The 20,345-nt window shown below is 33.2% G+C and overlaps 1 protein-coding gene across 6 annotated transcripts in view; it reads right to left on the bottom strand.

Moving 5' to 3' along the window:
* Positions 1-677: 677 nt before the first annotated feature.
* LOC126815477 (fibroblast growth factor receptor 2) overlaps positions 678-20,345 on the bottom strand; it is an 85,110-nt gene continuing 65,442 nt past the window's right edge. For 4 of the 6 annotated variants that reach the window (XM_050541137.2, XM_056099479.1, XM_050541138.2 and 1 more), the window contains exons 6-19: positions 16,857-17,014; positions 16,399-16,522; positions 15,965-16,152; positions 11,740-11,878; positions 10,754-10,953; positions 9,946-10,097; positions 9,421-9,536; positions 9,052-9,162; positions 8,333-8,550; positions 7,392-7,514; positions 6,821-6,891; positions 6,174-6,311; positions 5,470-5,578; positions 678-4,802 (exon numbers count right to left, since the gene is read on the bottom strand). In XM_050541137.2, coding sequence (XP_050397094.1) covers positions 4,668-4,802; positions 5,470-5,578; positions 6,174-6,311; positions 6,821-6,891; positions 7,392-7,514; positions 8,333-8,550; positions 9,052-9,162; positions 9,421-9,536; positions 9,946-10,097; positions 10,754-10,953; positions 11,740-11,878; positions 15,965-16,152; positions 16,399-16,522; positions 16,857-17,014 — 1,982 coding nt within the window. In that variant the 3' untranslated portion in view covers positions 678-4,667. Of the gene's footprint in view, positions 4,803-5,469; positions 5,579-6,173; positions 6,312-6,820; positions 6,892-7,391; positions 7,515-8,332; positions 8,551-9,051; positions 9,163-9,420; positions 9,537-9,945; positions 10,098-10,681; positions 10,692-10,753; positions 10,954-11,739; positions 11,879-15,964; positions 16,153-16,398; positions 16,523-16,856; positions 17,015-20,345 lie in introns of those variants that run through there. The other 2 variants (XM_050541140.2, XM_056099480.1) reach the window with 2 other exon arrangements.

Raw genomic sequence — 20,345 nt, 5'->3', positions numbered from 1 at the left:
ATATGCATCTGATAGCAACTTCAGTGAAATAATTGGATGGGATGAACATAAAAGTTATTTTTCACCCCAGAAACTCAATTTCACTGGCTGTCGCTTTCGTAAGGATGGTTTCGGGCTATCTAAATTAATTTTATTTGATGGCTAGCAGACAAATGACGTGCCATTAACCCAGCTTGGACCTCGAATCTTGGTCTTTTGAGTAGGCGCATCATAACGAAAAATGAGCCACACCATACAGTGTACTATGAAGGAAATTCTGCCCAGACCTCGATCAGAACGACTATACCTTGTCCCTTGCCAGGTCCTCTGTCCTGTATGTGTATCATAACAATGGACATTCATATATGAGAGAGAGAGAGAGAGAGTGAAATGGGGTTTAACGTCCACTCGACACAAACTAGGTCATTTCGGGACTAACATATGGTTTAATTTTATTTACATAAATCGCTTGCGTGTAGGGGTCTTTAGCAGTGGGAGGAAAACGGAGGACCCGGAGAAAACCCATGAGGTTGGACAGGCGACCCTACTCCTTGTCACGTACAACCGAGGATTCGAAACCACGCCAGTCGACTCAATGACAGACTTTATGATACAGCACGAGCAGGCTAACCATTCAGCCATCCAACCCCCCTACATTCATATATGACAAAATGACAAAGACAAATTTTATATGATTTAACAAGATTTATTGTATGTTTATTTATTTACTATTTAATATAATTCATGGTTTGTTTTAATCGTTTTGTACTTACTGAAGTATAATAGAACACAATTAACAATTGTAATCAATAGGTACTGATTAAGTGAACAAAAAAACAAGTTTTTCTTCTAAACAAATAATAATAATAATATAATATTGCATTTGAACACAAATGTATAACTGAGAAAATCAATGGCAGTTTTTTAAAGACATAAATGCTTATAAACTTAAATGCAAACTTACAATAAAGTCTTGGGTCGTTAGTTCTTAGCTACATGTACATGACAATAAAGAAGTTTTCTCAACTTTATTGAGTTATGTAATTAAGACTGGGTAACAAACTACTTCTTGTAGTCTTTCACATACCAGGACAAAATATGATGAGAGATATACATTGAACATGTCAAGTTTGATTAAAATAATTTCGAAGACTAATTTCACATTTAAATAATTTGAACTTCAATGACCATATATGTGAACATATGATATGACCATATATATGGACGCACAGATTAATGATATGTAAATGAGTTCATGATTTCATTTATGAATTAAAATAGCACAAAAATTCACAATAAATTTAAATATTATTATCATTATCAATATTGTGTACAAATAATGACAACTGTACAAGATTGAAAAAAACAAAACTATAAAGCGCTTGTTTATAAAGAAAAAAACTGGGCAGTATTTAGCACTATGATATTTGGTAAATTTAATTTAACATCTATAAGATGTATAAATTTTCATTTACATTTGATCAGAACACATTTTAAGCCGTATCTAAAAAAAAAAAAAAAAGAAAGAAAAAAAAGACATAGATTGCTTAGCTCTTAGCCTACAACATGTACAAAAATTTAAAAAATCAATTAAATGCCCATGGCATTGCCCTATATTAATGAATGCTCATCATAAAACACTTCTCAATTGGCTCTATCATTTTTTCTCTGGTCACAATTCGAAAAATATTTTATATCAATGAATACAAAAGCTAAGCATATTTTTTAAAATGTTGAAATGGATATCGATCTAGATGTATCCTAGAGATTGTTTTAAATAATACTAGTTATTTGCTTGAAGCTGTACCATTAAGTAGTAAATAATTCCATTTAATAGCCTTAAAAACCATATAATAAATCAAAGTACAGTGATATTTGGAAGTTCTTGGCAGAGTTGTCTTCCCTGACATTGTAACGACTAAGTGAAAGTTATCTAACAATAAATTTATCTTTGAGCGGTTCTTTCTTTACATTAATATATTTACACAAATGATTTCAACTCATCCTTTAGGTTAATATTCTGTACAAGAAAATATACATAACTATGAGGAATCTTTTAAAAGGATTTTTAGAAGCATCACACTTGAACCCAAAGGCATTATATTTTCCTAGACTGAACTACAACCTGACACAGGTCGTTTTTTCAGTAATCCTCTCTATGGTCCAAACATTCTTTTACAAAAAATATTCCTTGTCAGTATGACATCTCAATTCATGAATAACTTGCTTCTAAGAATCCCTTTTATTAACATCTTTGTGACTGCTGTGCGACAGCAACTTTTGAGTTGTTTGGGTTATGTAAACAGGAGCTTTTATGGTGTAACAAATTATTTTAATTGTTTTTATTTTGGAACCAAATCCTCCCATCATACAGAATCCTTAATTCCTTAATTAGTAGCACAATTTCTTTAAACTTGTTTTCAAACATGGGTATGTCAAGAATTTAAATATGTTCTAATCAAACTGAAGTGGGACTTCTCTGTTACACAACTTTCACAAAAATGTCAATTAATTCAAAATGGAGGGGTGTCACTTTCACTGCATACAAATATTAATAATAAGGTATTAATATTTTATACATTTGTCTGATTTTAACGAATTTTCCCTTTTCCGTTAAACAATAATAAAGAACAACCAATATAAACATCTCATTTAGACAGGGCGAAAAATTAAAATATAACAATAAGTTTTATAATAATGTCAATGATACCATCACTTAAAGCTTGTTGGTACAATTTGTACTGTAAGTCTATCTAATAAACCCTTCACTAGTTACCAAAGAGCAACTAAAACTAAAATACCATGTTTTTATTACTAAACTCTATATCTCCTCATTTTAATAAGCCATTCCTTATATATTGTGATGTGAATTAGGATTTTAATTTATGCATAAGATAATTTGTTTTAATGATCAAATCTGTGTAATTGATATTCATCATGTTATTTCCAAAATACAATTCCATTTGGTTTTTGCTATGCTCCATATACCTTTCAAATATATATTGACATTTAAAAATACCTTTTAAATAAACCAGTTTTTATATGATGTGATATAAAGAAGTGTCTGAATAGAGGATTTCCCATCTATCTTTGGCGTAACTACGACTATCTATATTTTGTTTATTTTTTTTTGACCAACATGTGGAAGACATATTTAAACTTTAAACAAGCACCTAGGGGAATAGAACTTAATACTTTACTTCCAATCTCAATGTTATTCAATCTACTGGATTCATTGCATTCATATTTTATTAAATGATTGATTGCAGGGACACTGCTAAGCTTGATCCAATAAGAATAATTTGTACAATTTTGGTGATAATCTACGGTAGATCAAATAATGTTGAGACTGAAATATTTTAAGGCCTGAGACTCACATAAATTTCATCATACAACACCTTTCTAATTCGCTGCCCATTTCACTATATTCTACTCTCACACTTATAATAATTGTTGTCAGTTCGTCAAAAATGTTCATGTTAAGCACATATATTGTCCACACATTCCTTCACTAAGTGTTATAATATTCATGAATTTTGTTCAGATCGTTGATTATTGTTATTGTCCTCTTTGATAACATTATCACTCCTTTCAAAGATGGTTTGATAAAGTCAGATCAGCGTTTTGCACTAATTACCTTACACATCTTTCACTTTTTTCTTTCCAAAAACTGAACAGTCCACACTTGAAAATTGTGAAACACATTAAGAGTCATCAGTTAAAACCATATAATTTGATGAGAGTAAATGAACAATTTAAAAACATATTAAATTAGAATTGTTTTAAAAAGAATCCCAAAAGTCTTAAACACAGTTCACTATAAAATATGGTCAATCGATATGAAAAACAGTTCTTCGGGTCCAGCCGTTACTGACTAAAACAATTGTTATGTGCAAAGAAACTGGCTTTTTTCTTGTATAAAATGCTCTGCAAATAAAAAATTCCTTGATTAAAGTGGCCCAAGCCTGTATAAAAATGATTGTGATCATAAATGTATTTTTTTTTTATGTAAGTAGTACTGTTTCCACAGATGCAAGGTCCTTTAACGTGTTTACAATGAAGTCTACATTGTCACATTGATCCAGTCACAGCACACCTTAAAATATCTCTCTATAGATGAAGATGACTTGATGATAAAATAATACACATTAAAAACTGTTAAATACAACAACTGGACAATCAAATATATTAACATGCTGTTTGAAGACTGATTGATCAAGTCAATGATACACTATCCTTCCCGTAATTCGAACAAATAATAATAATAAAAAACTACACTGTCTCTGCGATTAATTGAAATGTTCCAATTTTGTCACAATCTGGCAGTGATAGCCTTCATAAATGTATCTAGGTCAAAGTTGAAGGTTGCCACTGTTATAATTCTATGCTGGCAGTGTAACAGTCTATTATAATTCACAGAAAACACCAGTGCCTAGACCACAATATATAACAAAGACGAACACCAATTCAGTTGACGTAATATACAACCTCAAAAATACTATTGTTGTTGGGTGTTGCTTGGTAATAGATAAGTCCGATTTTTCTGATCCCAACACATTAATATAAATACAACAACTATGACCTTCAATGTTCCAAAAGGTCGTCAGTCAAGTAACAATACAGTTTATCCTTCCTTGAAATCAGAATGAAATTTCTTGCCACATTTCTGAACTTGTTTCATTTTCCCGTTAAAAATCGTTGATAGGATTGTACATGTCAAGACTTTCCGAAGAACTAGACTCCGAACCACTATGGGACATGGAAGAATATTGGCTATCAGACACACTCATTGGCACTGAAATCTGTTCTAAATCTAAATATGGCTGAAAAAAAACAAAAACAGTTGATCAAAGAGTACATACAGAGTACACACTGAAGTTAAAATCTCAAAAAGTTTTTTGGGTGTTTCACATCTTCTACAAAATACTTTGAACAAACTTAAAGATACAATAGGAATGGTGTTTAACATCTTCAGTCACTTTAAGACTGACACATGATTATTTTTTCTATGGTCACATGTGCAATGCTAGGGAGTTGAATTTTGCCTGGACAATGACATTTTTGCCTACTCTTCATTGAATTTTAACTGTCAAGGGTTTCTTTTACGTGTACCGTTGTCTATCGACCCATACTAGGCAACACTTTCATTTGTCTGCCCAGTAGATATTACTCCTGACAAGTGGGAAAGGGGCTTGAAAAGTTCCAAGCTTTTCCTCGGACTACCCCACGATTTAAACCCGGCGGGACAGAAGAGTCCAACACCCAGACCACCTACAAACTTCAGTCAGCAAAGCTTTTCAGAAGAGGGGAGTGAGTTGGGCGAGTGGGGGACAACACACCAGGAGAAAACTGATGTGGTCCAGTTGATGACCCCATCCTTGTCACAAAGAATAATAATAACAAACGACATGCAATGATAACACACCTGTTATCCACTGACCATTCTGTCACAACCCCCTCACAAAAATTAGCAGGATAATGTTTACATACCTGATCATTAAGAGACAGAGATAGGATGTTATCCAAGTTTTCTACCAACTGATTGAAGCTGGGGCGATAATTGGGACTATCATTCCAACATTTTAACATAATAGAATATCTGTGAAATGAAAAAAAAAAACTTAATAAATCAGAAAATGAGTTTCTAAACTGAATTAATTGAATAATAATAATAAATGTTTGTTATGCTGGTATAATATCATATTATAAATCCATCACTATTAGCAACTCTCTGTCTCTCTTTTTGTCTGCTGTGTTACTATTATTTCTGTATTAGTTCTTCATAGCTCCCTGTTCTTGTGTACCTCCACCTCGGAAGGCATAATGTGTTAAGCAATGCCGCCATTTTTACCTCACAATATGCACCTTAATGAGCAGAAATAATGTGTTTTCGGAATAATCTCTTAGACCTCACGCCAAACTTGACATTCCCTACGCCTGCCACCCCACCTTCTCAAAATCCTGAACATGCCCCCGTCTCCTATTTCAAATGAAATGAAGCAAAATTTCGAAGTTGCTGCGAGTGAAATTTTGCCGAACTAATGTTATTTCCGTCTACTCTTCATCGACTACAAACTGCAGGGAACCTCTGTTTTTCATTCCATCCGAAAGACAGACTCGAGATGAGTGGGACCAATCAAAGTCAGGACCCCCCTTTTTCAAAATTCATATGAGAAAACACTCATTCTACTTACATTTCTCCTGTAGCATATGGAGGTTTCTTCATCCTGTGTCCCTTTCTTAATAACTCAAACAAACCCTCTACGGGTACTGATGGGTAGGGATTACCTCCAAGGGTAAAGATCTCCCATAATAATACTCCAAATGACCATCTAAAATAATATAACACCCACGTCAATAAATACTTGTATATTGTAAAAATTACGAAATAATAAAGCAATCTATGAGATTTTATACAGAACTACGTCATTAAGTGACAAAGTTGATTTCAACACTGAGAATTTTATACCTTTAGTGATTGGTGAGCAACTCTGAGTAGTCATCATAAACTACTTGGATAGTCATTTGCATTTTTGGGACAACATCTAATATTTCGTGGCCTAATTGATTTCAAAAAACAAAATCAAACTATCAACAGTAAATAATCCCTCGGAGTGGATTTAATCGTATTATAAAAACTCCCATCAAAAGATTTTATCCAACACTAATAGCAGACTTGTTTATATTGACTGCAGAGGAAGTGAAATTCCCAATTCACCATATTTTTGTAAATACTGAATGCAATCGAACATTTTTTGAACTTGTTTTTTTTTTTAGAGATTTAATTTTCATCAAAACTGTAGTCAGCAGTTTTCAAAAGATGGAAAAGAGTATGACTTACACATCAGATTTCGAGGTATATCGTTTATCAAACAAAGCTTCTGGTGCCATCCACTTTACAGGTAATCGCCCCTAAAATATACATAAAATATTAGCATAATATTTAAACTCTTGCAAAGCATACATGAAAATACTGTCAACTATTGGAATGCAAACAATTGCATGAAATTTTAAGTACTCTATTAAAAACAACGGCCACCAAAGATTTGCTCCATATAATGCGAAAAATTTTGTGCCAGAAATGTAATGATATTATCTACAACATCCTACTGTTCTGCTCCTATCAGGCTAATGAACACGTGTCAGTGTAATGCAGTGTAATGCAGTGTGAAATTAGGGACATTTTGCCTGGACAGCAGCATTTCCTACTACTCTTCATCGAATTCCAACTTCTTTTCCATGCACTCGGACGTACAAGGGGACCTTGATTTTCAGTCCCATCCAAAGGATTAGACACTCTTCCTTGCTAAGTTCTCCGCGCTGCACCAATGACAAAGGGAAAACCAGGGTCTACTCTATGAGCCACATGCCTCCCATTTTGAATGGGATTCTTGCTTAAAATTTACACTTACATCAGTGGTTTTTCTGTAGTAATCCATATGTTTAACATTCCGTGTTAAACCAAAATCAGCAATCTTTAATACAAGATCTTCTGATACTAGAATATTTCTAGCTGCTAAATCACGATGGATACACTAAAATATAAAATATAATAATTAAAAACATAACAAGTGTCTGAGGAGTTTATGTGAATTGCATTTCTGCCTTTTGTTTTATTTTCACATGTATTTTGATCTTTTTTTTATTCTCACATGTATTTTGATCGTTTTTAGTTTCACATGTATTTTTATATTTTTTTATTTTCACATGCATTTCATTTCTTTTATTTTCATCTTTTTTATATTTTCACAAATATTTTGACTGTCAGTAGCTAACTGTTATGTGTTAATTCATAGTATCATTAATCTGGACTGAATCAATGCACAATTCTTGCACTTTGGTATCAGCAAATCTGGAAATAAGGTACCAGTCACAGGACATTGTCAGACACAAATTCATACTTTGTCTATTTTCTGTGTTTTTATTCATACTGTTAACCCCTAAACGGTCTTTGTTGACTATAGTCAACATAACGTTATACAGCTAAGTGGTCACGGTCAACCGCAGTCCATAATAGTAAGAACCCTTTTATATCAATGACACCGATTATGAAAATGAAATTTCTGATGAAAATGATTTAGAAAAAGAGAGATAACGTGCAAATTATAAATCAACGTATCCTTTTCAACTTTTTTATTGGTGTCAAGAGTCTATCACTTATAATTATCCGGCTGTAGTCTTTTGAAATAGGCATACAAAATATTTCACTTTAGCCTTTATTTAGCCTGACCACTTGACGTCATGACGTCAAAATGACGTAGACTGGTTAATAAATGTCTTGCACAAAGTTCCTAATGTCAGGTACCGTTATTTCCATGCCTGGTAATCAGGTCCGTGTTTTCCTGGTACTTACATGTTTAGAATCTAGATAGTCCATACCACGAGCTATCTGATAGGAGAATGATATTAAATCTTTCGGTGTTAAAGGTTTGATAGAAACAGCATTAAAGTCAATGACTGGTTTTTCATAGCCTGGTGTTGGAGGAAGAGTGGAGTTGGCTGGTCGTCGAAGTTTCAAGAAGTCACGAAGATTACCATGCGGAGCAAATTCAACAATAACAAATAGTGGTCCTAGAAAATATAATATATAAGTATGGTAGTGAAAGCAACAATATGATAGGATATACTGAAAAACACCAGATACCACTTCTCAATTGAGGAAATTCAAAGAGCCAACAATGGATATATGGTATACAATAATCCTACTAAATTTGCAGGCTATACAATGGGTTCTGTGATCAAAATGTCTAACATCTGAATGTAAATAAGGGAAGGATGCAGCTAGAGGACTGCCCTCTCATGTTGTGGACACTACAACATTGCTTTCTTGGTTTATCTCCCAATATTTCATCCTATAGTACTGACAGTTTCTGTCTGGTTTGCAACCAAAGATCCAGCCACTTGAATTGTGGGCACTAAAAAGTCACAGCCAGAAATCCTGATGCTTACGTTCAAAGGGTTAGATATTTTTTTGCCCAATATTGTTGCATCTAAATGCTAAACGCATTGAACATTTAACAAATATCTGTGTTCACAGCCGTGTTATTTTGAATACACAAAACAAATGCTTACCTCTTTGTGTACAACAGCCAAGAAGATTAATAATGTTTTTATGGCTACCCATCACTTTCATCACTTCCATCTCTTGCATTAGATCTGTCATCTCACGATCAGTAGCATCATCTTAAACATAACATTTTAACCAGTTTTTATACTCGGATGAAATCAATATAAAATTCAAACACCTGGGCTTTTTGCTTTTTTAAAACAATGTTTATGTACAGAAATTGGAGAACAGACAGAAGCCTATAGCTCCCCTCTCCACCAGGGCTTGATGCACATTTGGGGGTCTGGCACCATAGATATTCAACAATCTCACATTATTCTTTAAACCCCATTCTTTATAAAAAAAACCCCCACCTAAAAACATTTATATCTCACCTTTCAACATTTTAACAGCAACAGTTGTTTGACCTGGATTGTTAGCTATACCCATTGCTTTAGCCTTTATAACCAAACCAAAGGCACCCTCACCCAGACGATCACCCAAAACCAGTCTTAAAAAGTAAAATATATTATCATGAATTATAAAGTCACATCTTCTTTAATAATGATGAAAATGTTTCTGAATAAATAATTTAAAATCTGGTATTTTTTCGGACAATAACTAAGTTTTTGTGGCTTAATTCATGTAAGAAAAATACTAAAATTATGTAACATTTAATTAAGAAACAAAATCAAAATACCAACAGCCGATTATCTCCTGATTCGATTCAATCAAATTAAAACGAAGCCCATCTTGTAAACACTGATCTAAAACTGAATTGTTTTTGGAATGATATTTCTTTTAGAGATGCATCTTTCACAAAATAGTAGTTTGCAAGTACATGTTTTAAAATACCTCAAATAACGATCCTCAGCGTTAACAGAAATATTTAAAATTATAAATCAGAAAAATGATTATACCTTTCTCTTGGGAATTCCCAGTCTGAATCAAGAGGGATGTCGTATTCTGAAACCTCAGTTACATCTGACGATAATCTTTGACGAGACTGTTTCTCAATTCGAACCAATGGTTGCATGACACTTGGATCTCCTTTCGAGTAATACAAATCGTTCTGAAGTGCAAGGAAAATAATTAAATATTTATTGACAAATTTTGTAGCAATTGGATTGGGTTTATTTCATGGGTTTAGTCACTAATTTAAAAGTTCACAGTAGAAACGTCATTATTTTATACATACTTCATGAACTGCATATCGACAAACTATCAGAGCTAGGTGGAAATGCAATGACATGAAATTGGGTTAAATGTCCTAATTTTCTGCACCAACCGCGTTAAAGAGAGAGAGAAATAGGGTTTAACATCCGCTCGACACAAACTAGGCCATTTCGGGACTAAAATATGGACCCATAGGACCTGAGGAAAACCCATGAGGTCAGACAGGCAATCCTACCCCCTGTCATGTACAAGCAGGAAATCGAAACCCCGCTCAATGACAAAACTTCTGATCTAACACACACGCATTAACCTTTCATCCCCGTCTACTGCACTTCGTGTTATTTTGCTCAAATGGAATGTAGAAAGATTGTATTGTACAAGAACGAAATGAGATCGGGTTTAGTGTCCTACTTTTCTGCAGCAACTAGGGTAATAAAGACGGTTGTAGTATAATGTTTCATGTAATAACAACTTAATTACTGGTCGCATAACAATAACTAGGGTAATAAAGACGGTTGTAGTATAATAATGTTTCATGTAATAACAACTTACTGGTCGCATAACAATAACACGTTTTATTGGCTTCTGCTGTATCATACGCTTCTTTCGATGATTCCACATAATTAAAGACACAATCAATGCCACACTGATAATAGCAGCAACGGCGACGCCTATAATTACTATCATAACTGTCCGATCGGATGAAGCTTTTTTAACAGGTAACTGTGGTTCTGGTATTGGTATTAATTCTTCTGAAATAAATGAAATTATTAGAAATCTGTTGGCATATTTGTGCAGGTATTCAAGTTCACAGGTAAACTATCAATTTCTCAAGATGTTCCCACCCAAAATACAGGTGCACAACACCTAACTCAACTTTCTGCAACATTAATCCTTTAGCATTTGGTGCATATAAATACTGACTACCCCCCGTTTCAATTTAAAAAAAAAAAACTAGAGATAAATGATGTATATTAATATTGAGTTTTGTAGTTCATTTTCGGAATATGCCCGAAGCTACAGCTCTCTAGACCACCTCAAAACACAGAGTCACAGAACAAGTATACAGTCCTTAACCCTTTCAGACTGCCATAACTAAGGCTCCTTAGATCACCCCAAACTGCCCCATCACGTGCATTGCTGTGATGTCCCCAAGAACTAATAAATGGCAATATAATAAGGAAAGCTATACTCGGGCCTTTGAGGTGTCTAAGGAACAGCAGTTTCAGACTGTTTCGGTCTGTCCAGGGAATGTGCCTGTATTAATATACCACTTTTCTCTAATTTTCTTCAAGGAAGAAGAAAGGGTTAAATAATTCACGGCTATATATTGACAGTTTGAAATGGGCTTCATCTGTCCTTCCCAGTTTTGATTCCGGGGCACATCTCATAAATCATTCCAGATATCTTTATGAAACACATTTTTCAGATTTAATAACTTTTGTGTTTACATGGTTACAAAGGCTTCTTTTATACTTCAGACCCCATAGTTTGTGAAATCTATCCCCAGGGCTTTATCCAATCCTTTTTCTACTTACTGTCTTTAACTGTTAGCCAAGCACTAGCGTATATCATTCCCACTGTATTCGTAGCAACACAAGTATACCAACCAGCATCTTCCTTAGTTACATTGTGTATGACAAGTCTCTCTGGATTTGTTGTATTCAAATTAGATCGCTAGAAAAAAAACCAAATTAATATTGAAACAAAAAGCTAAAATACATTTTCTCACAAAAAAACTCAACAAATAACATGTATGAAAATAATTATGGAGGCGTATTCTTTTATATAAAACCAGCTGCCTATTACCAAAGCTTTAAAGCTGCCCCCACCAGCCATATTTCAACTATTTTCTCACTAAAAAAAGCTAGGACAATATTTTACATATGTGCTTACATGTGTATTCTGCCAAATTTTGGAGAAAAAAGATAGTAACATTTGGACAAAAATTGTGAAAAAATAAATTAAAGCAAAATAATATAATGTGTTCAAAAGAAAAAGTGAGAGAGAAAGAGAGAAAGAAAAACAACATGCAACAGTGATGTTTGTTTTTAGAAACAATTGAAAAGAATGAAAGAAAAATAAAATGCCTTCTTAGGGTCATTCTAAGGCATATTTCACATAAAACACCAATTTACAATGACATATATTAAAGTCCAGACATTGCAGATTCAGTTTTCATTTATTCATTATCTAATATTGAAATAGTCACAACCATGCTCAAACTGAAGTACAAATCGTTTCATCTTGTCATCCATTTAACATAAAAAGATGGAGAGGAATGGGGTTTAATGTTCACTCGACACAAACTAGGTCATTTCGGGACTAACATATGGTTCAATTTTATTTCCATTATTTGCTTGCGCGTAGGGGTCTTTAGCAGTGGGAGTAACATAAACAAAGATATCAACACGCATTATAATAGTCTAACGCTTTGTTTTAATGACTTAGTGTATTCACCTACAACCATAAGTTTGTAAAGTACAGTGAACAAGGTGCTGATTCGGTAACCTGGAGGTCCCAGGTTCGATCCCTGGTTTTTCCATGGTGATTTATTGGTTGAAAATAAAAAGATTTATAATTTAGGTGATGTATTGTGAAGACTATATATTACTAGATAATGAGTAAAGTACAAAGAATGTGCCATGCTAGGACTTCTCCTTAAAGATATCTTCATTGGAAATTTTTAAACATTAAGCACAAGTGGTCCTGAAAAGAGCAAAGATTGATGTAGAAAATTTTCAATTTAATCAAAAACTTAGACCAGTAGACAGAATTTTTACCAGTATTTTCGATCAGTATTTCAAACAGTCATGACATAATTTTAACCAGTATTTGAAACAATTTAACATTAGTATTTCAATCAATCATGACTGAATTTTGACCAGTATTTTAAACTATCATGACAGAAATTAGACCCGTATTTCAAACCATCATGACAGAAATTAGACCCGCATTTCAAACCATCATGACAAAATTTCCAATGAGGGATATCTAATATTTTGTTGACAACATGTAACAGTTCCTTATATGACAAACAAAGGAACGTAAAAGGACAACACTGTGTTTAAAACTACAAATCAGTTCGGTGCGTATCAACTTTGTACCTTATATGATCATACCAAGGTACAGCAAATAAAAATTACAAATAATGTTCAATTAAAACATCCTATTATAAAACAGTCACATTCTATTTTAATTAGACTTTTGTCTATTTGAAACCATCTTTAGTGCTGATGGTCATGGGAACGAAACGAAAGCTACTGGAGCTAGAATAAATGACATGAAATTACATAGGATGTTTTAAATGCAGTGCAGTGCCATGAAGCTATCAAATTATTTTTGTGACAATAGAATTAATGTGCAATTCTAAAGACTAGAATTTGTGCAATTGAGGATCACATTAAGATCATTAGAAGAAATGTTTAACATTAATGTGCATTTTTGTGTGCAGATTTTTAATATGCAGTTGGTGCTCCTGAAATATCTGGAAGAAAAAGATATCCATGTGGTTGTATTTGCATCTTGAATGATAGAATGACACCATTCTCAATAATCAGAGATCCTGAGCCATTGCTCAATCAATTCAAATGTGAATACAGCAAAAATCCCAGCTAAATAACTTTAGATTCTTGATCATGAAAATTAGCTAAATATTTTTTGATTCTTAACCAAGAACATAGCTGGGTTCATTGTGATTCTTAACCATGGGACTTATCTGGGTTCCTTGGGTTTCTTAAACATGGAACATAGCTGGGGTCCTTGTGATTCTTAACCATGGAATATAGCTATCATGAAATTCTCTGTGATTCTAAATCATGGAAAATGGTGAAATCATCAGTGATTCTTAACTGTGGATCATAATTAAATCATTTGTAATGCTAAACTATGAGAGAGAGAGAGAGAGAGAGAGAGAGAGAGAGAGAGAGAGAGAGAAATGGGGTTTAACGTCCACTCGACACAACTAGGTCATTTTGGGACTAACATATGGTTTAATTTTATTTCAATAATTTGCTTGCGCATAGGGGTCTTTAGCAGTGGGAGGAAACCGGAGGACCCAGAGAAAACCCACGAGGTTGGATGTTTATTCATGGATTATGGCAAAATCATTTGTGAGTCTGTGACAGTTGATCATAGAACATGGACCACTCATTATTGGAATGTTCTAAGCTGTGTTTATATCAATCAAGATGCAAACTGATGATCAACCAATTTTATACAAAGTGGTGCAGTAGGCAACAAGTCTGGTGCGTCACAAACAATATCAAAGTCTGAAAATTAAAATAGGTGCAATGGAAGAAAAATTGAGAAAAGTAGAGTGCAGTGATTGGCTAGATTTGTTACTAATTAAGAGTGCTGTCTGAAATCTCATTGGCTGAAATCTAGTCATATTCAAATAGTACAAAGAGTGACATTATTCGACAAAATGCATCCATTTATGGTAATATTATTATCTAGATCATTTCTAAAGACATATTTTAACATCAACATTTCGCATTCTCATTTTCCTGACTAAACATACCTCTCGACCCTGTTTATAAGAATAAAAAAAATTGGAAACAATTATAAAATTTACTCTGTTTTAATTTTAAATTTTTCATGCTCTTTGGTGTTATTTAATCTATGTTAAAAAGTACTCGAAAATTTTCATGCTATTTTCTCTGTCATTTAAGCATGCATTTCTTAATATTAAAATTATTTAAATTATCAAAATTATTCTTCATATTCATGCAATCAAAATTTAAATGGTTTTCACTTATCGTACAAGTGGTTTGAAATTGAATTTGTTTCTTCTTTTAATTAAAAAAAAAATTTCTGGATATTCATGCAATCTTAATATCAAATGGCTTCCTTCTTTATTAGAACTTAATTTTCATACATGCGGTTTAAATTTGAATATTTAAATTTTCTCAATCTGTTCATTATTTTACCAGATATCAATTCTTTTTAAGGACATGCACTGGATCTAATTTGTAAAATCAAAAACATGCGTCTTCGACTGAAATGTAATCTTATGAATAAATAAACATAGTTTAATCGTGAACCTATTTCCTATTTAAATATTATTCTTAATAAAAAATATGGTAATTATTAAAAGTATATATAACTTTTATACAGGTTATTTCAAAAGGAAATCTTATTCAAATTATCTCTACTTAAAATACATGGATGGTCATATGTCTATTTGGTGCTAGAAACAGATTACAGTACCATAAACGTTAAATGTGCATAAGAGAATCTGGGTCCAAGCCGAGTCTAAACCATTTAAGAGCCTAGTAGTAGACCTCAGATTTTTACCCAGGTAGACATTGAGATGAAGAATGGATAATATTTTTTCTTAAATTGCAAATGAAATAATTTGAGGACCTTTCGTCTGCAATAAGGAAAGTTATCTATTCTGTGCTTTCTACAATAAAACCTTCACCGATTTCATCAAGTCAAGTTATCTCTCTCTATATTCTATATATTTGAGTGAGCTCAATTTCACTAATGCAGTTGTCATAAATCATGGGTGACTATCCACTGCTTACTGTGACTAATGCATCATAGTCTATTAAAATATAAAAAAGACAGTTGATGGCTTGGTTTGGTTTTAAGCTTTTGGAACTTATTAGAGCTCTAGGGGCTACACAAGATAACTTGACTTGACAAGATATCCTTCACCAGTACCAAGAATGTACAAGTAAACTGAAAGTAAGATTTATCCATCCACCAAGAAATTACAAGATTTGATAATATCCAATCAAATTTCTTGTAACATACCTGTAAGACTGTAATGTAGGGGTCACCATCTTCAGACAGGTAACTCTTGTTGACCATGTAATGTTTCAACCATTGTAAATGAGGATGAAGATCACTTAAAATTATTTTACAATGCATTTTAACAGTTTCACCAACCACAACTGTTTGATTTTTCGGTCCCTCAATAATTGGTGAGTGAGGTAAGCGTTCTAAAACAAACAAAAAAATAATTAAATTATTTATTGTTTACATATGCAATTCCATAAACAATATACAATTTGCCATAAACGATATACATATATATACAATTCCTTAGAATGAACTAAGAATTACTAAAGAAGAGTGGCACATGAAAATTTCATCATTACTTCATATCGAGATAGTACCATATTTTATGGGTTGATGCACGTTATTTTTTTATAAATAATTACACTAGCTATATCTTAAACACTTACGGATGACCTCAAGAGTAAATGTCCAGTTAATAGAACCATACATGTTCTGGACAACACAAGTGTAGTCGCCATTATCGTCTGGCAGTAACTCCTGTATGGTTAATTTCCAACCTCGAATTTCAAACTGAAAAATATTCAATAATAAATATAGGAACATTATAAAGAGAAAGGAGAGAAAACAGGGGCCATCTTGTATCTAACATATGCAAAGTGTCAATGAAAGTTTGATTGCATCCATAATATCTTTTTTAAAATCCAACAGCTCCATGTCGGTTTTACTTTGCTGGTACGTTCATGTTTCTACAGATCATGCAGCCTTCCCATAATTCAATTCTTCTAAATTTCTAAATAATCATACTCAGTGCATCCATGGGCGAGGTCCACCAACAACATCTAGCTCTGACTTAATGTAGTTCTGTGCAATGTTAAGGAGAGAAATTAAGACCAAATTAACAAACCTTTCCAAGAGAACTTTTTCGGAATAGTTGGCCATCTTTGTACCATGTGATATTTGGTTTTGGATCTCCATTGGCACTACATTTAAATTCATAGTAAGAATTGACGGGCCGTGACACGGACTTCAACTTCCCTCTTCTTGATGTCCATCTTGGAGGACCTGGAAAATACAAAGATGAAAAATATTAGAGTAACATGAAAGATTACAGTTTATCTTTCACTGAAAGTTCCGAGAATTTTTTTAAAACAAAATCTAGACAGAAATCAGACCGATTATTTAATTAAGAAAACAAAACAAAAGTATCAGTGGCAGACAATCTCAAGGCTTGGAATCATTCAGGTTTATTCCAAGAGGGCCATCAAAAGATTTCATTCAGATTTTAGATGGTGCTGCCTTGTTTATTTCGTCTGCAGAGGTTGAAATATGTCGTAAAATTTTCAATTCATCACACCTCTGTAAATACTGAATAGAATTGAACTATGTTTGGAGTAATATATTCATTTCACAATATTGTTGCTGGCAAGGAATTTAAAGTCCATTAAATCACGATCAGTAGCTTTAAGGCAACGTTGTTGATCGACTGTGTCATAACTAGCAAACGTGCAAGTGGGTTGGGCTTAATTTTCTATCCAGGGCATAAAATAAAACAAATTTATTTGTGTTATGACCCAATTTATTTAGTTTCTTACAGATCAGCATTGTTCAACATTGGAATACAACATCTGAAATAAAAGTCGTTCTGCTTTTATAATAAATATTATTTTGGGACAAACCTCTTAAGTGATGTTCCAGCATTGGGTATAAAATTACAACCATTTTTATTAAAGTAGAAAAACAGGGTTTTGAGAAGAAATGGAGGTTCCATCCCTGTGACAGAGGGTAGATTCGTTTTAGCAGTGAGTGTTGAGACCACATCTGGAAGTAATTGGGACTTTGTTCCACAGCTACTGGTCCTGAATACCAGATCTAATAGACCTAATGTTACTAGGTGATTTAGTTCAACTTGAACCAGATTCACCATTTAGATTACTAATCAACATTTCCACCGAAAAAAAACCCGAAAAAAACTGCCACCAGTATTCTACACAACATCAAATAATTAAACCACTAAAAAAATTATCACAAAATCTAGACTCTTTCAAAAATGTCTCCAAAAACATAAATAGAAAATAAAAATAGCACGTTTTTGTAAGTCTTATCAGAAATTTTAAATCTTTTCAAATATGTCTTGAAACACATTAAAAGAAAATCAAATTGTCACCTTTTTTGGAAAATATGGTAAAAGACTTTGTAAAACTCTTACATGCTGAAAACAGCAGGATATCACAATATCTAGGGAAATGACAATTACGTTTTTGAAACTCATGGCTGATCCTTTTGATATTTGTAAATGAAATATGTTTAAAGTAATCATTTTTACGGATTTCTAAAACTTTGTTAATAATCTTTTTTCTTTTATTGAAGGTTTTTTGCACCAAAGGTGCAGTGTGCATTTAATGGTAGTGTTTAACCAGTCGATGTACATATTACTGATGCCGTCTGTTTGCTATTTCTTCCTACATCGACTATATCTGATAATGAGTACATCAGAAATTATAAAGCCTAGATTATTAGACAAGGTTATCAAAGATCAAATTTCTACCATTTTGTATTCCAAACTACCAGCAAGAGAACGGAAGCGATAAATAATTTTATTCGTAAACCACTTGCTATTTCTTCATCTGTTTTTTTATGCGTTGTTTAAGTTTTATGATATGATAAGGAAGCCCACCATACAGTAAACTCATCATTATATATTAAACACTGACTTCACTTCAACCAACAGATGGATAGAATGAGAAAACATTATGAGAAGGTCAATTTATGATATTTCTAATCACAGGGCCATTTGGTAGCAGACAATTTTCCAATCCCAACAATTTCCAAGATAGTATACCACAGGGCACTCGTTTCAGTCAATTTATATGTTGTAACGTTAGTTTTAAAGCAATTAACCTTAAAAGGCAATAATTACAGTAAAAATTTCATCTATATTTAAAAACTGGGCTAATGCTAAAAGTTGTCATATTCCTTGAAGATATATCTGAGCTTAACAAAATATACGTCAAAATTTTTCTCCGAACAAGCTGATATAAATATTTCTGAATCGGCTATCTTTACCAATACACTGCCAAGTGTGAAACTGAGAGAAATCTGATGTAATTATCCCCATACTTGAAAGTTCGGATTACAGCACTGTTCTGTTATAAAAGAGTGGGAAGTGAACACAGGTTGAATTAGTTGGGCCAAAAAAGATCAGGATGTGACATGGAATAGAGTCGCCTGTCCAATCTTGTGGATTTTCTCTGGTTTGCTTCAACAGCTAAAGACCCCTACGTCCAAGCGAATTATTGAAATAAAATTGAACCATGCTAGTTCGGAAATGTCCTAGTTTTGAGTCATGTGGACATTAAACCCCATTTCTTTTTTTTTTCAAGAGATAACAAGTAAAACCTGTCTTCATTAGCTCAGTCGGAGCAGAACAGTAGGACTTTAAACCCGATTTCATTTCAACAAATAAAATGTTCTAGATCTTACAATTGATAGCCAATTCATTCATAAGAAAATTTAACTGAATAGATCAACCTATTTTAACAAAGATGGATATAAAAAAAATCCTGGTGGTTGGTTTAAAACTAGAAGTTTAGTTATTAATATTGTGGAGTAAACATTTCCTGCTGGGTCGACTTTGATTGACATCTGAGTCAGTAGCAGCTCATTATATCTAATTAGTAAATCTTGTTAGCTGTTAATTAACTAAAGATGGACCTCCATCAGTTCTATAATACTACACAGTCTTCGTACAGATAATAGTGCGGAAAAAATTACAGGGGTATTATTAACCTGCGCAATTATCCTTTTCTCGGACGGGTGCTATGTGTAATTGTATGGTAGTTGTATATGCTTCATAACATTAACTCGGGTTTCTGGGTATAAAAACAATGAATTATCCTTGGAAAATGACTACTGTTTAATACATACATTATGGTATTGACCACATATAACCATATAAATAACAATTACCATGTTTGTTTCAAAATATCTTAAGACATTAAACCAAATTCCACTTCATTCCATCTAAATTTAGTGATTTGGAATTTTTCAACTTGCAGCTCTTGTGGTTCAGTGTTGCTCATTAGCCAGGAGGGCCTGGGTTTGATTTCAGGTTTTTACACCCCTGTTTTCCCCTTGTCATTGGTGCAGGACAGAGTCTTTGCAAGGATAAGTAGGTAAGCATTCGGATGGGACAAAAAGCAGAGGTGCAGTGTATACCATTATTGACAGCATGTTAAAGATCCTCTGACAGTTTGAAATTCCACTCATAGCACACTGCATGGCGTATTATCCATTTTCATAACCCACCAGGTGTAGAAAACTAGGGTGTGAAACCTCTCGTTATTTCTTTCTTCATGATTGTAAAAATATATACAATGTATTTCTATCTAGTTCT

This window comes from Patella vulgata, chromosome 3 (assembly GCF_932274485.2).
Source record: "Patella vulgata chromosome 3, xgPatVulg1.2, whole genome shotgun sequence".
In the NCBI taxonomy this organism is placed as follows: Eukaryota; Metazoa; Mollusca; class Gastropoda; family Patellidae; genus Patella; species Patella vulgata.
Note: the sequence above shows the minus strand (reverse complement) of the source record. Positions and strands in the feature narration are given on the sequence as shown.